At 36.8% G+C, this 17,568-nt stretch overlaps 1 protein-coding gene across 1 annotated transcript in view; it reads right to left on the bottom strand.

Moving 5' to 3' along the window:
• lyst (lysosomal trafficking regulator) overlaps positions 1–17,568 on the bottom strand; it is a 212,164-nt gene that overhangs the window by 73,104 nt on the left and 121,492 nt on the right. Inside the window, exons 14-24 of the mRNA XM_033021759.1 lie at positions 17,249–17,422; positions 14,269–14,426; positions 13,649–13,839; positions 13,067–13,312; positions 11,961–12,134; positions 10,931–11,083; positions 9,838–9,975; positions 8,393–8,591; positions 6,347–6,472; positions 4,913–5,600; positions 2,260–2,440 (exon numbers count right to left, since the gene is read on the bottom strand). Coding sequence (XP_032877650.1) covers positions 2,260–2,440; positions 4,913–5,600; positions 6,347–6,472; positions 8,393–8,591; positions 9,838–9,975; positions 10,931–11,083; positions 11,961–12,134; positions 13,067–13,312; positions 13,649–13,839; positions 14,269–14,426; positions 17,249–17,422 — 2,428 coding nt within the window. The remainder of the gene's footprint in view (positions 1–2,259; positions 2,441–4,912; positions 5,601–6,346; positions 6,473–8,392; positions 8,592–9,837; positions 9,976–10,930; positions 11,084–11,960; positions 12,135–13,066; positions 13,313–13,648; positions 13,840–14,268; positions 14,427–17,248; positions 17,423–17,568) is intronic.

The raw sequence follows: 17,568 nt of genomic DNA, 5'->3' as shown, positions 1-17,568 counted from the left end.
TAATATATTTATCGTTGGGTTTTCAATATCGTATTGATGTCTAATGATGTTAACACTATTCTCCCCATAATCAAGGCAGATGTGATGCATGGACTCGTTTCCACGGCATGAAATCAGAGCTTTAAAATCTTCACGTAGTCACTCACGTGACTCCGAAGTAAAATAGTAAGATTAAACGAGAACTTACCAGTTTGAAGTTTGATCGTTATTTTATGAGGAGTAACGTTGAGGGATTACGTGCCCTCCGCTCCCACCCTTGATCATATACTCAACTGGTATCTCTTCTCTAATCTTACTATGTTTAGTCATTACAGTTATCTGTGATTTCACACCGCTGCTTTGAAGAATGACACGCATGCGTCCTGGCGGGGTTCTTCACGTAATCCCTCAACGTTACTCCTCATAAAATAACGATCAAACTTCAAACCGGTAAGTTCTCGTTTAATCTTACTAATTTATATGACCATTAACTTACGTTCCATGTGGTGTATTGCCTCTTTGGAACTAAAGGTGGGGGGAGGGAACGAATAAGAAGAATTCACTGTATACAGCAAACCAGAAGAAAATATTTGAGATCAGACGGTGGAAACCAGAAGATGAGGAAATATAAAAAGGGCATCAAATCATTGCATTGCTCTCAGAGTCATGTTCCAATGCAATCAGGTCGAAGATAACTTAATTAAGTGGATACCATACAAATGACACTGTAGAATGGCATACAAATTCGTAAGATATTGGGATCAGTTCTGGGGTAGATGGTTGGGCTTCTACAACAGACCTAGGACCAGTATCCTAGTGGAAAGGTTAGTGAATTGCAGTTTAGGGGTGGAAGGTGGTGTTCAGAAAAAAATTGGAAGAATAATACCTCTGGCAAGTAGCACACAAGAAAGGAATATGGCACATAGAAGATCGGAACTGGTAGACAGTGTTAGAGTAAAATATATATATATATATGTCTCGCACTAACATTAGCGAGACAACAATAGATTTATATCATGTTTATAAACACAGTGTTGAAATGAACAAAGGCTGGTGAGCTACTGGAGCAAATAGCCATATGGAATATGATATAGTGAAAATTACTGAGACATGGCTCATAAAAAAAGCTGAATAAGACACTAAATCTTTCAAGGTGCACCAGGTGCCAAAAAGCTATTCATTGGGGGGGGAAATGGAGCATCAATACTGATTAAGAAAGAAAATACAGTGCTGGAGAGAGAGAGAGAGAATGTCCTTGAAGGGTTGAAGACAAAATCCATTAAGTTAAGCTTAGCAAGAATGGAACAGAGTATTATGACTGGGGTAGTATTTAAATATAGTGCAAGGAAGAGAAGTAATTTAAACAACATTTTATTTAGCAGAATTGTTTCAGTATGTTTCTGCCTCAAGGTTAGAATTGTTGGTTGATCTGATTCTGGGGAATGAAATGGGCCACATTGACCAAGGGAATACTGAGCAAAGGTACAAATTGTCAAAGTCAAAGTGCAAAGAGTGATTTGAAGCAGAGCTGGTACCTTGATGGGATGAGAAAGCATCAGATCATGTGGTTTGAATTAACCAAAGAACTAAACTCAAAACATTTATTTGATATATTGAAGTAAAATTGAGCTTTTAACATAGGCAAACACTGATGTGATCAAGTGAACTTCTCATATTAGAATTTAGAAATGAGGCCAGTAACTTCACTAAGGCTATCAGATATATCAGTCTTTCTCATTAATGTCTTCAAACATTTCTTTACTCATTAATACACCTAACTGCCAACTTTTATACAATTTGAAATTAAACCTGTTCTCATCTCCAATATTTTTTATAATCAATAAAGAGTTGGGGTTTTTTTAAATAATTAAGTACTTAACTCTTACGATTTTATTTCTGGCTTTATTCTTGAAGCACCCAACCATTTAATTTTAAAGACTTTAGGACCATCCTCAAGGAAAGCCCAGGCATTTTACATGACAAAATTCATGCTTAAAATTTAGAACAAAAATTGTAAATCATATTTGAATTTCCTAGCCTTTGTGGCAGACATAACACTGTGCTACAATTGCCAATTTGAACATCAACTGCGAAAATGTATTGCAACATTAAAATTCATGCAATGTAAACAACTGTGATTGAGATGAGAATATGTTCACTATAACACTGTTAATGTGGATCACAACCTGGTGCTAGACATTACGGTTATCCATTTGTTGTGCAAAGTTTCATGCTGCCGTGAGCAAATCTCAGAATGGATCAACTGGTTATTTCTCTTACTTTAATAACTCCTTGCTGTATAACTGGAACTGGGTGATTCACCAGGACGATTAGTGCTTCTGGTTGAATTAACTTATCCATCACATCAGCGAGCATCACATCTGGCAAGATGAGCAGGATTCCTCTCAATAGATTATAAAGACCACAGCAGATGAGAATCAGGCAATCCTCTGTTATTGATCTAGATACAGAAAACATTAATGTCAATCAGAAGAGAAATAGACTCACGAAAAAGCCCTACTTCTATTTAATAATGTAAACAACGTCAACTTTATGACTGTGGATGTTTTAAACTTCATGGTGTTATTCTGCAAAAATAATTATCCCAGACTGATCCCCACATGTAGTCAGTCAGACAGTGACCTGGAGTTTATTTGTAACAGATGAGACAATGAAACATTTTGTGCATGAGAAGTATTTCAAACCTGGAAGTATTTATTTATACAATTAAATGTCCTGTGTACTTTGTCAGAAGCGTTAAATTTTATTGTTCAATGACTGCTGAAATTAATAGAAACTGGCCTTTACTGCAGAATATCTCCCACAAAGATTCTACCTGTGTTGCAGACTGTACCATTTATTGACATATACAAAAAGCCAGCTACAATAGCTACTAGATAAAACAGCACGTGCACCAAGTATGATATGGTCCATTTTTAAATGAAATTCAAGCAACCATTTTATTTGTTTATACTTTGTAGACAGAAAGAGGGTGAAATCACAAAATTTTTCATTCACTATGATTATGTAAAGAAAATAACACCATGGAAAAATTACTGAATAAAACTACCTGACGTTTTCTTTTAGTCTGTTTATCAAATGTAGTGATTCAGAACATTGTGTCAACTCTATCATTTGTATGCAAGATGTACTGTGTAATAAATAATGTAATATTTCCAGAATGGAACAAAAGATTGAAGGAATTGATTGGTATACTTTTCCTCAGCTGCACACCACGCTCCAGGATTCACTAACACAACAATGGTTATTATTTTTGTTTGCTTTATCTATTTGTTCTTTTTTTTTGTTCGTTTTATCTGTTTGTTCTTTTATTTCTGAATTGTTGTTGTATTATTTATTATGTTTACATATTCTGTTGTGCTGCAGCAAGTAAGAATTTTATTGTTCGATCTGGGACATATGACAATAAAACACTCTTGACTCTTAGATGACAAGAGATATTGAGGCTCTAATCAAGAAAAAGAAGGAAGCATACGTCAGGCATAGGCAGCTGGGATCAAGTGAGCCCCTCATGGAGCAAAAGGGACATAGTAGTATACTTAAGCGGGAAATCAGGAGGCATGAGATAGTTTTGGCATACGAGGTAAAGGAAAACCCAAAGATATTCTAAACAAGTATTTTAATGGAAGAAGAATAACTTGGGTGAAACTAGGGCTGCTTAAAGATCAACAAGATTGTCTATGTGTGGAGGCACAGGAGATGGATGAGGTGTTTAAGGAATATTACTAACTGTAGAAAGTCAGGAGGTAGGAACTCAGAGAAGCTGCTGTCTTGAAAAGAGTCACATTATAGAAGGGGAGGTACTGGATCTTAAACTCAGGGTGGAAGCAGAGGATGATGGTAAAGAGTTGCTTTTGTTTATTGATTGTTTTTTAGTGTGTACGTATGTGTGAGTGTATATATATATATTGTGTGTGTGTGAGTGTGTGTGTATAGATATATATTGTGTGTGTGTGTGTGTATATATATATATATATATTTATTGTGTGTGTGTGTATATTTGTGAGTATGTGTATATACACACACTGAACCTTTTTTTCTCTCTTGTTTATTATATTGTACTATGTTTACATATTACGTCAGGAACATGAACGTTAACATTACCTCTTTACGTCAGGAACATGAACGTTAATGGTAAATCCAGATGGAGTCTACAACATTCGCCACATAATAACTCCAAATTTAGTTTAGACAATGGCAAAGAATTCAAATCCTTGTCATAAAAATCAATGCCCTGTAGAGTTCTAGGGACACTGTGTATTTCCCCATAGCACACCATATGTATGTCATGAATATTTAGCAGCTGCAGCATTCTGATTAGCTGAAGTAATTACCAGATTAGTTTGCACTGAACCTCAGCTGGCAGTTCCATCTCATAACATGGAATATTATTTTTTAGATAGTTACTATGAATGCATGTGTCTGTTGATTATGTAAACACAGAATGAGTCACAAAGAAGCAACATATAAAAAACGAAGAGGAGGGAGTCCAATAATGGATCTGATGATAATGGAGAGCAAGGAGAAGCTGTGGTGGAACCATGCAAGGATAGTTCTACCAACCTGGGCAATGGAGAAAGGGTGGCTGTAATTTGATATTGTCAAATGCTGTGGAGAAATCAAGACATTGACAGTAAAGATAATATTTTCTACCTCCTTATTCCCCATATCTAAAATACAGATACACTATTTCCTTTACAAAAGCTGACTCAGTTTCATTCGCAAAGGAAGCCAAATGGGTTAATTTAAGTCCTATCATTGAGCACCCTCTCATCCTCAAGAGTTGGTTTGTATGAATGTAAAAGGAATTTATTCCATTTTTTAAAAAAATGTTCTGAATAATATTGGTATAACAAATGTAGTTAATGATTAAAATAATATCATTTTTGTTAATTTGTGAGCACAATTATACCTATCTGGGGTACTGTCTGTTTGCTTGTAGGGTCGCTCATAAAGAGGCGAGAAACCAAAGCTTTCCCATTCTTCAGGAATCAAATTCATGCCAACCACGCTTGGCAAATGTCCACCAACTAAAGATCCATTTTGGGATGGAAATGCTAAGCCCAGGCCAGTAAAATTACTCTGACTTCTTTGAAACATCTGAAGTCCTTGGAGACTGTCGGGCCGATTTACACCATCACCTGATCCTTCCTGTTTCAGTTCCGGTTCCAAAGCTGATAAACTCTCATCTGAAACATGTTCCACATCAATCTTGATGTTCACAACTGCTGGGCTACCTGCCTCCACCACATGTTCCAATGATTCTTCTATGTGATCATGTGCAATAACAGTTCTTGTAAAAGCCCCCTTTTCAGATTCACACAAGGTTTTTGTTGACTCACTGCTACTGAGATACACTTCATCCTGTATTCGACCCATAGTTTCTGCAGTGGCCATTTTAGGAACATTCTCCGGCAAAAAGCTTTCAGAGTTTGACTCGCCATCAGAAACCTCCTGTACATCATGTTTCATGTTTTGGATTTGCATTTGCGGTGACAAGGTAGGAGTTAATGGTTGACTTTGGAGGTGCGGCTCATACACTGGCAGTAATGGAGATTCTGGTTTTTCATTGCTTAATGTGCTACTTTGTACATTTTCTCCTAGAAAAGGGGAGAAAAAAATCAGAATGTTGCTCCATTAACTAATATTAATTCTTATAAAATGTTTGATATTTACCTACATCATAGGCATTAATTTATTTTAACCACAGTTTTCAATGAATTTCAATGTTTATGAAAGATAATTTCACACCATTTCTTAAAACTTTTATTCTTACATTAATTAAAGTATTCTTTGCATCAACTAATTATTCTGTACTTTGAGATTTTCTAATTTTGATAACTTCTTCCAAGGAAAAGGAAATCAGTGTGAGCTATACACTTGCGAGTTGTTTCCTTAGAATTCGACTATAGCTTAGTTCAGTTTAGTGTTACCTGTACCGAGATACAGTGAAATGTGTTGCGTTGCATGTTATCTAGTCAGAGGAAAGACTATCCATGATTACAATCAAGCCGCCCATGGTGCACAGATACACGATAAAGGGAATAATGTTTAGTTCAAGATAAAGTCCAGATAAAATCTAAATTTTGCTAAAAGTATCTAAGCTATTCCTCCAAGATGAACAGACAAATATAAATTCCTTTCTCATTTTTCAAATTAACTAAACTCTAATGAAAACATAGAACTTTACAGAATTTAGATGAGTAAATAGAACTCACAAAATATCTATCAGACAAATACTTGTTCACAAGCAGATAATAAGAAGTAAATGATGTAGAGTAACATAATTGAGCAACAATTAGCCATGTAATTTAAACTAAATCATAAATCATTTAGAACTTCTAACCTTCTGGTAAGACAACAGTAAATGCAGATGGCGACAAAAAAACAGGACTTTCATTAGATTTTCCACTACTATTAGAATATCGCAACAATTGGATCGATTTAACCTTTTCGTGAAAGATCTTGCCATCTAAAAGCAAAAATAAATGAAAGTTTTTTTAATAATAGCTGAACTATGTTCAACCACATCAGTTATATTAAAGCCTATTAAATTACCTCTGTGATGGTAATTTTCCATATAATACCTATTTTGGTATTTTCACTCACTAAACTTATTGGTTGAAGTGTTATTTTGAATGAACCCTTGAAAACAATTCAGTTTTTATCTAGTGTCTCCTTCATGTGTAATTGAAGCAATTAGCTATTGAGTTTTAATGAACAGTGACCTCTTATTTTGATCAAGATTTTTCTGGTGTGTGAAGGTGTTAAATTTGGAAATTGCAGAGAAAAGGTACTGTCTCCAGAGAAACTAAACAGTGAGAGTATGTAGTCTAGGATGGGATTAGGTAGAACTAGTTTAAAGGTAGAAAATGAAATATTTGGAGCATACATCAGGACTTTAAGATGTAAAAGAGTGTGCATTTGTTAGGCAATGAAAATGAAAGAAAAATGATCTACTATGAAGAAATACTATCTCTGATTGATATGCAGGCACAAACATAGAAACATAGAAAATAGGTGCAGGAGTAGGCCATTCGGCCCTTCGAGCCTGCACCGCCATTCAATATGATCATGGCTGATCATCCAACTCAGTATCCCATCCCTGCCTTCTCTCCATACCCCCTGATCCGTTTAGCCACAAGGGCCACATCTAACTCCCTCTTAAATATAGCCAATGAACTGGCCTCAACTAACTTCTGTGGCAGAGAATTCCACAGATTCACCACTCTCTGTGTAAAAAATGATTTTCTCATCTCGGTCCTAAAATATTTCCCCTTTATCCTTAAACTGTGACCCCTAGTTCTGGACTTCCCCAACATCGGGAACAATCTTCCTGCATCTAGCCTGTCCAACCCCTTAAGAATTTTGTAAGTTTCTATAAGATCCCCCCTCAATCTTCTAAATTCTAGTGTGTACTAGCTGAGTCTATCCAGTCTTTCTTCATATGAAAGTCCTGCCACTCCAGGAATCAGTCTGGCGAACCTTCTCTGTACTCCCTCTATGGCAAGAATGTATTTCCTCAGATTAGGTGGCAAGAATGTCTTTCCTCAGATTAGGGACTCCAACTGGACAGCAGAGAATTTTATTTACAATAGAATAACAATTGTTTTTATGGGTAATAACCTGCAACCTTGAAATGTCTTATTTTATGCCCATTAACACTACGAAACATTGAAGTGAGTCAAAGCACTGTTATGAAACCGATTATTCAGATATCAATGTGAATTTCCTTTTGCAAAAGGTTGGAACACATTGGAATTTTTTTATCCCACAAGGGTACGTTGATGCTCTGTCATTTTAGTATAAACAAGATTATAGGGAATAAAGGGATTCAGGGCCATGAGGATTAGGATGGAAAGTGCAGGAAGAACTATGATCTTACTGAAAGGCAAAGCAGGTTGAAGAAATCATTTTGCTTATTTTGGTTCTGCCACTGGCATCAAACAGCTAATTACAATAGTACATATCTTTCCATCTTCAAACTGATTTTAACAAGTTGCAACTCATTTTATTTGTAAATCCAGCACAAAATAAATCACTAATTTCTAGACAATGGAGATTTTCCCTATAGTGAATTATCTCAAAATACTGCATGCTATTAATCAGTGTTTCTATTTGCCAAAAAGGTGCCGGTATGCATGATTAATAAATATATGTGCCACATGGCCAGAAAATGATATAATCACACTGACATTTTTAGAGGTGCTGGTATGCTGTACCGTGTGTGCCGTCACAAAAACATACTGCAATTAATCATTTTTAAATGAAGTGACTGTCATTAAGATAGTCCAGAGGTTATATGCGAAAACATAAATTTAAAAAATGTTCCACATCAGTGCCCTTCATCCTTAGTTGTTTTAGTAAAACATATCAAAAGCATTCCATTCACCTATGTGGAGGGAAAAGTAAAAGCCTGGTGGAGTGTGACAAACATAGGTATTAGTTGGAGGATGCACTGCCAACAAAAAATTGTAAACCAGCTTCAGCAACTCCAGATCTGGAGGTGACCCAAGTACTTCTTCAATGATCTTCACAAATGATCTGCAGACCTCCCGAGGGATAGATGTCAGCTGTTCATCTCGGTGTTCCTAACAACCCAGATTGGGGAAAACAAAGAACAAGAGTGCAGGTGAGGTACCAGAACAATTGATCCGACATTACGTTTTGCTTAGTATAATGGAAACTTATCAGAAACGAATGGAATTTTTCCTTCCCAATTTGGAAACAAAAGAATTCTAGTGCACCACTCGAAATTACACTGTAATTTTACACAAAACTACACATTTTGCAGATTAGTTCAACAAAATATACTTTAAGATAAGACAACAGCATCACCATGCACATTATAAAATAAATGTCATGAGGCCTGAAATAATTTAAATAATAAATTTCTGTAATTATATATTTCTTTCATTATTTAATTGCATAGATAAGAAGTATGCATTAGCGCATGATTTAAAAAGAGCCGTCAGTTCTTGAAATGATCAACTGAGTATATGCTGAAGAAAGCATACTAAACTGATTGATATAGTAATTGCTCAGATAAAGGGGGAGGAGGCTAATGGATAGAGTCGTGCCTATGGGATGCAAAAGTGAAAGAGAATAGTTAACTGCTCTCTTTGAATCTTCCCTTTTCAGAGATGGGATGGAGGCAATGGGAAAGGCTAGGTCATTTTGCAGTTATATAAGACGTTGGCATTTAGAGTATTGTGTTCAGATCTGGGCACCGTGTTATAGGAAAGATGTTGTAGTTAGAAAGGGTGATGAGAAGATTTTCAAGGACGTTGCCAAGACTGCCGAGGGTCTGTGATATAGAGACAGGTTGAGCAGGGTGGGTCTCTACTCTACTGATAGGACAGGTTTCGAAGGATACGGGCCAAACACAGGCTAAGTGGGACTAGTGTTGGTCAGTGTGGGCAAGTTGGGCCAAAGGGCCTGTTTCCATACTGTATGACTCTATGACATTAATACACAAGGAACCATCTCATCTTCATAGTGTGGACAGAGCTGTTTGATTTCAGCTAGACTTGCAATTTAGCCTTTCATTGAGAGAACAAAATGGGATTTTGCATTCTTAATTGTCGTTCAATAATGTAATGCCAAAAGCCAATGGACGGATGCCAGAAGAGAAGAGTGTAGAGCTCAGCAATGCGGAATTTTACAGTTAATGATCTGGTGATGGTCACAGTCTAGTAACATGTGAAAAATGGACAGCTGGACAAGGTGTCAAAAAGTATAGAGCATCCATTAACATTTTCCCCAGTAAGACATGGGGAAACACTGGAGAAAAAATAAGATTGGTGTAGAACCTTGGATTAGAAAGATAATTCATACCTGAAGAACCTGGCAAGTCAAGAGGAAGCGATAAACCACTTGAGCCGTTAGAAGTTGTTTGATATTGAACATCTGTTTTGGATGATTGACTCTAATGAGCACTTCAAGAGCTACCATCAGCGTTTCCCAGACACCATTCTATTTTCAGAATAAATAGACACACTATTGGTAATTGCAATACTGCAATACATTACAATGCCATCCATACCACAGCAGGCTCGAAGGGCCGAATGGCCTACTCCTGCACCTATTTTCTATGCTTCTATACAAGATGAAGAGCATTGCTGCTATTCTATTTGATTCAATTGTGCACAGTGAAAATTATAATTGTTTGATAACAGTATGGGAAAGATAAAGATATGCAGTAAAATTCAGGGAGATTTGTAATATTTTAGCAGTTGCCCAGGTGAAATGTAATCTTAAGGCAAATGTGAATGCAAATGTAAGGTGATAACAAACATGATTGAAATAATGGGAAATGTTATCAAGCATTTAGACAGAAATAATCCAAAGGAAAAAAACTGTTACAGATTATGGTAGCAATTAAAAAAGCCAAACAAAATATCAATGTACAAATAAATTCCAAGAATATACAGAGCTACATTTAGAGACATATTGTTTGTAGGAATAAACTTATAATATTGTGTCCAAACAAAAACAAAAAGGTTCTGTGCCAACACAAAATTCTCGGTTCTAGATCAATGTGTTATAAACAGATCCAAAAAGAAAATTGTGCATAGCGAGCAAAAGAAACAAAACAAATAACATGTTTAAGAAGGAACTGCACGCAATGGAGTAGACGAAATGTTTAAGAAGGAACTGCAAAAAACATGCTTCTCGGGATCACTGACATACAGAAATCCCAACAACTAATCCCACCCAGATCAGGACAAAGGAATTTCTGATTAATTGAAAGCATCACAATAAACATTTCATTTATTGAAATATTTGCACATGTTTTTTCCTTCTCATTAGGTTTTTCATCAATAGAAATTTTGTTAGCTGCTGTATGTCATTTAATAATTATTGCTCGATGTAAATTGGAATACTTCAATGCAGTGGTAGCAACAAATGTAAAAAGGTAGATCAAAACCTGTGCCTTGGACCAGATCTTCCAGTCCAGTAACAATTCTGACAGAATCTTCAAATCCTGAATCACTGCATTAGATTCAGTATCAATCTCAAATTGACTTGTAGACTCCTTAAAGTTAAGTACTGGAGCACTGCAACATCCATCAAGTAAAGTCTGTAAGATATACATTTTATTTTTTCTAACTGGATATGATAACTGTTAATGAAAAAAATTAAATACACAGTATAATATTCAAAATAAAACAGTACAAACCAGACAAGAAGTTCTTTAGTCATTGTGAAAAACAATACGTGCATCCTATGCAATCACTAGTGTTGACATATAGTATAAAGATAATTCATCAGCATATTGGGAATGAAATGATTTAAAATACCTACCAGAAAAGTATTTTAGGGGGTGGAGAGCTGGTTTTGGTGAAAATAATTGTGAACAGGTCTGGGGTAATCACATTTAGATTGGAAGGGCCCTGACTATTCTCCATTGTAAAGCTTTAATAAATGTTTTTTTTTAATTTACAGATTATCTTGCTACACCTTCTGTTTGTAATGTCTTCCATCTCCCTTTCTATTTATTCTTTACTGCTCTGTGTTTTGTCACAAACTTGATGTGTCATTTACACATTATACTTCTCTTCTCACATAAGTAATTTGTTTTGCTTTAACTTATTTCCTTTCCATGTTGAAGCCAAGACCTTGCAATTCCCAACAAATCCTGGGCTGTAAATATCTCCTCGAAACGACCAGGAGATAAACCCACATGTATTGTAGCCGCATAAACAGATATAAGAGAAAGACGGGACAGAAAACTGGATGTTATGTGGGTGAGAAGGGAGAAAAAGAGTGAAAGCAGCTGAGTTTGATTGATCAGAATATGCTTCCAACTAACTGCTAATGACGTTAATCACAATGCTGCCTTTCGTTAGTAACAAGAAGCAAACAAGTGGATCAAGTCAGATTTGTTAAATCAGATATTTAGTATCACTATTGAAAATGATGCCGATCTAACGATATATGTAAAGAATACTGCATACCTTTAAGATGTGAAAGCCGACAATACATTTTGTTTTGATGAGCACTTGGTGAATCATTGCATAGCCATGGCAGCTTTCCATTTCTTGAATTCTCTGCTGGTTGTACTTTGTCAAAGTCAGTATAACATTCAGTGCTAGAGCTTGAGTCTTTTCGCAGTCACTTATCTCAACAGACTAGATAGAAAAGAAGATACAAATATTTCTTGATCCTTCACATTAACATACAACAGGTAATTTCTCAGTCGCGTATTAGTAAAATAAAATGCTCGTTTTTTCACCCTCCAAAATAATAATACTTTATCCTCCGAGTAAGTCGCCCTGATTTAGTATATTGTATGTTATTGAAAATCAAAACAAATTAAAATTAAAATTACAAGTTGGACCTGTATCTATTTACAGTGTAAAGTGTAATAAATATCCACATTATCTGCACAATTGGAAGCAATGCTTTGTTCATGCATTGTCAGCATATCCCTTCAATTCATTAATCTGTTCAACTAATTAAATAAACTGCAATTGTACATACCCAATGTAAAACCTATATGCCTTCCTGAAACCAGCTATAGCAGTTCCATTTCTCCTCTCACCCAGGTAATGCTTTTGTAGTCTGGAACTAGATACCGCAAAGAAGGGTTTCGGCCCGAAACGTCGCCTATTTCCTTCGCTCCATAGATGCTGCTGCACCCGCTGAGTTTCCCCAGCAATTTTGTGTACCGCAAACCTTTAACACTTTCTGAGGGTTCCAAACAGGAAGCGTGACAAAAAAAATCATATGTTCCCCTCTATATTGCAAGATTCAATTAAAACATGGAGGATGGTCATTTTCATCACTCTATTTGGGCAGTCAAGCCATCGTGCTGATCCAGCACTAAGGGAGTATGTTCAGACACTGAAAACCTGTACGAATTCAGACATCTAAGTATTGTGTCATCTTCACTTACTGCCTATCTTGCGTGCCAATCTTCACTTAGTCTACCAAGATGTATTCTCAGCTGAAATAAATTAAGTCTACACAGATAAGTTGACTAATTCCTCCAGTACAAATTGTAGGAAATAGCTGCAGATGTAACTATTTTTGCAAGTCAGTCATGAGTAACACCTCTTACCCTGGCGAAGAGAAAGATGAATGAACCAGTTCCTCCAATTTTGTGGAGGATTCGCTGAAGCTCTTGATGTTCCAAAGGTTGCAAACTCTTTAATTTCTGGGGCTCCATGGTATTATTCTGGACATCCTTCAAACTGAAAGGCCTTTGCGCTGATACTATTCTTATTTGTCCCTTGGGTCGAATAGCAGTCTCGTAAATGGTATATTGAGCAGGACATTGCGGGTTGTAAACAATAGCGAGGCTATCCTGCAAAAATAACAATCAAGGTATAATACTTCTGGGTTTCCTCTAACTTAAATAATCAGACTCTTAGTGGAATAAACTGGTGACATGCTGATGCCTCAAAGGAGCTGTCCAATTTTCCCACTCCGTTGCTCTTTATACACAACCAGTCAAAGCCGTACTTTTTAAATATTTACCCAATTCTTTTTGAAACTATCAATTCTACTTTCAATTAGGCAGAACATTCGCGACCTGCTTTACCAACAAAAATTCTCATTTCTGCTTAGTCATATTGTAACTATGTAGCACTTCATTTGAAAGAGGGTTTAATCAAGTTGGGTATTTGAGTGAGGTACTCACCACCAGAGGGCCAGTGTCTACTTCCTTGTTGTTCATGATAACTTCTTTAATTTGATCACACTGTAAAATTTCCAGAGTAACATACTTGGAGTAATTTGCCTGAATTTTCCCAAATTTACAGGGCATAATGGAGGTGAAGTCAGGTCCACAGACGTACAAGTAATATGCTTCTTCTGGCCCTATCCTGGCGCCTATATTGAAAAAGAAATATTTTCAATAATGTTTACATTTTTATCTTTACTGCATTTAAAAATTTTAAATAGTTATACGAATTTTATATGAAGGCTTAAGTAATTTTATATGCTATTATACAGCTCAATGATTTTATACAGAGATTTTTTATTGTTATAAAATATGATTGGCACCCTAAAATGGATACGGTAAGACTTTTTTGATCATATGCCGATGCGGCCGGGCCCAACAGCCATATCCAGTGTACAGGATTAGAAAACAAAACAAAATTCAATCACCTCGTTCATGTACGCACTGCACTTAGTTAATGCATTAGAATTTTCCGGTTGGGGTTTCAGAAAGCTTTATACTATTTCAAAGGGATTTTCCTTCAGTCAGCAAATACAAAGAATGCACAGAAAAGCTTGAATTTCTCATCAAACCATTACCATTGAAAAGAAGCAAACTTCCAATATTCCATCTTCCAGCTAATCTGGTGGAATCTTGAGGGGCTGCAGAGTGGCCGATCAATGCAAATGTTTTATTACCATCAGATGAGAGGCTGTTTTTTCGAGGAATTAAGTAAACCAAGGCCAAGTCAGACTTTCTGTAAAACAGAGAAAACCTTTCATCAAAATCCAAACAAATCTTTGTCAATTTTGTGGCAGTCGACTCTTATCAATAAATACTATATTGCTGTGTCTCCATGCAATGCATATTTAACATAGATTACCAATAATTGAAATATATAGTGTAACTGTATATATCCCTGCCAAGTTGCACATCACCCTAAAGAGTGAATGTATAATTGCACCGTATTGTTGCTGATCTAAATTCTGGATTGAATGACTATCTGCATCGTGGCAGTAACTTCAACAGAAGGACCACAATAAATTGAAGGCAATGTATTCCCCACCATATTCACATTGGGCAGCACAGTAGCGCAGCTGGTAGAGCTGCTGCCTCACAGAGCCGGCGACCTGGGTTCGACCCTGACCTTGGGTGATGTCTGTGTGGAGTTTGCACGTTCCTCCTGTGGCCATGTGGATTTCTGACGGGTGCTATGGTTTCTGCCCACATCCCAAAGACATGTGGGTTTGTAGCTTAATTGGCCTCTGTGAATTGTCCTGAATGTGTAGGGATTGGATGAGAAAGTGATAAAACATAGAACTAGTGTGAACGGGTGATCGATGGTCGGTGAGGACTCGGAGGGCCAACGGGCCTGTTTCCATGCAATATCTCTAAAAACTGAACTAAAACAAGGGTGATGAGGGATGTTCAATACTGGCATTACCATCAATGCCCACCACCCAAAAATCAATATATATTATTTCTCATTTTCTACTCATAATGATTAAAAAAAACTCTGGTCCAAAAAGCTCTGTAACCTGTTATTTCTGCACAACCCCTCTCTCATCCATATCTCTCTAATGCACAACAGACAAAATCACATCTCGCTGCTTGAACTTTTCATCACTCTTCTATCACTTTTGCAGATTTTTCAACTACATTCTTAGTATAAGAATCCTTCTGTCTACGTAGGTCATAGATTTATACAGCAGAAAAACATAATTGATTCAAGTGCTCATCCAGATGTTTTTTAAATGTTTTCAGAGTACCTGCTTCCAATGTCTTTTTTTGAAAACTACCCACTGGAGGGAAACATAAATATTTCTCAGGTCTCCAAATCTCCAGCTCCTCACCTTAAATATATATCCTCTGGTCTTAAACACCTCTGCCATGGGGAAATGTCCCTTACAATTGTATCTCTCATAATTTTGTATACCTCTGTCAAGTCCCTCCCTTTAGTTTACGAATTAAACAAAAAATCCTTTAACCTTCCTCACTGTAAAAATACCTCTAAACTATTGAATTTCCTCAAGACATCTTGGAAGAGTCACCATTCACTCAAGCTTTTATTAAAAGAACAATAACAAACAATGGGAAAATGCAATCTATAAAACAATTGCACATCTTAACTTCAAGGCAATTTGGTATAGGAAAAATTGTAATTAGAGTACAAAGATCCTGAAAGGTTTCCTTATAATGGTTATTGTAAAAACATTCAGAGAACCTGTGTAATCTACCATGTTTAAGCTATGTACAGTGGCTTCTATATTAAAACTGGTGCCCTCCCACCCCACTCCGGTTCCCTTCACCAGAAAATAATCAGAATCGTACCACGTGGACACAAACCTTCCAGGCGATGTCTACGCCTACCATCACGCTCGCGCCTGCATTTATGGTATTTTCCTCTAATATCCTGATCACCATACGTCACCCTCCCACCCACACCAGGGACAATTTACCGTCCCACCAGCACATCTTCACCAGGGTCAGTAAAATCAACTGTACTATTTGTGTGCCTTGAATAAATATGTTTCACCAGAATGAAAGAGTAATCAGAAGGTTTAGTAATGAGTACAGGTTTCATAGACTAGGCTTATATTCTCGTTATTAGAGAAGATTAAAGGATGATCCAATTGAGGCATTTGAGATGATTAAAGGATTTAGCAGGATAGATAGAAGCTATTTCCTCTTCAGGGAAACACAGAACAGGTGATGAAAACCTAGATATCAGGGCAAGATTATTCAGGGTCGAGGTCACTTTTCTTAATTACATAGGAAGCCCTGTAAATCAGAAACACACTCCCTCAAGAAGCTGTTGAGGAGAAAGAGGAGTGGAGGGAGAGGAACTAAGATGGTGTTAGACTTCATTGAAAGTCTAATTTGTGGAAGTCCAGGGATAATGGATATGGCATCAAGACAGGATAAACAGTAAAGACACAGATCAGGTATGTTCTCGCTGAATGGTGGAACATGGTCGGGGGCAGGGGCAGGGGCAGAACAAAATTTGATCCACTGATTTCTTTAAGCGATACTTGCAAACCCTGAACAATGATATGTTATTAATGCTCGTGATTAATACATTGCACATGATGAATGTGGTAATTTTCCCTCATGTTACTCATAAAGCATTAACTCCAGAACAACTCGTTGGGAATGCTTAAAGGGCCTGTCCCACTTTCACAACCTAATTCACGACCTCTGCCAAGTTTGCCCTTGACTCATTCTCGCAGCATGGTCATCACGAGGTCGTAGGTAGGTCGTAGCAGGCCGTGATGCGATTCCGTAGGTACTCGCGGCATCAAGTAGGTCAGGGCGTTTTTCTAGCCTGATGAAAAATGTCCACGAGTAAAAAAGGTCGTGAATTAGGTCGTGAAAGTGGGACAGGCCCTTTATTCTGCTTTGGTCGCAGATATTCAGAATCAATTTTATGGTGCAGTGCAATTACAAGTGAGATATTACAGCTTAAACAGTCAATTTCTGGACGAACAACATAATCTAGTCTGCAATGCTTTACAGTTGTGGTGAAATATAATTGATTTGAAGGCTTTAACATGATTTGAGAGGATTGTAAGAATATACCTTTGCCCCGATATCCAAAGTGAAAGCATGCCATTAACATTCTTTTTGTTTTCCGACCGTTGTGTGTAGGTAAGTGCTAAGTGCTGCCATTTGCCCGGAGTTATAATATTTTGTTGTGACTCGGCCTGTGCCAGAATCCCTGCTTTCAAGTCATCATTTGAATCATTGCAAATTCTGCAAAAAGAAACCAAGTTACTTTTCATGCATCCCATGCATCTTTATTATTTGAATTGAGAGCCAACTGTAGTCACAGAAGTGATAATGCATGGTGATTAGGAATCATTTCCAAAACATTATAATACTTTTTTTTAAATGATTTG

The sequence above is a fragment of the Amblyraja radiata genome, chromosome 5, assembly GCF_010909765.2.
Source record: "Amblyraja radiata isolate CabotCenter1 chromosome 5, sAmbRad1.1.pri, whole genome shotgun sequence".
NCBI classification, from domain to species: Eukaryota; Metazoa; Chordata; class Chondrichthyes; order Rajiformes; family Rajidae; genus Amblyraja; species Amblyraja radiata.
Note: the sequence above shows the minus strand (reverse complement) of the source record. Positions and strands in the feature narration are given on the sequence as shown.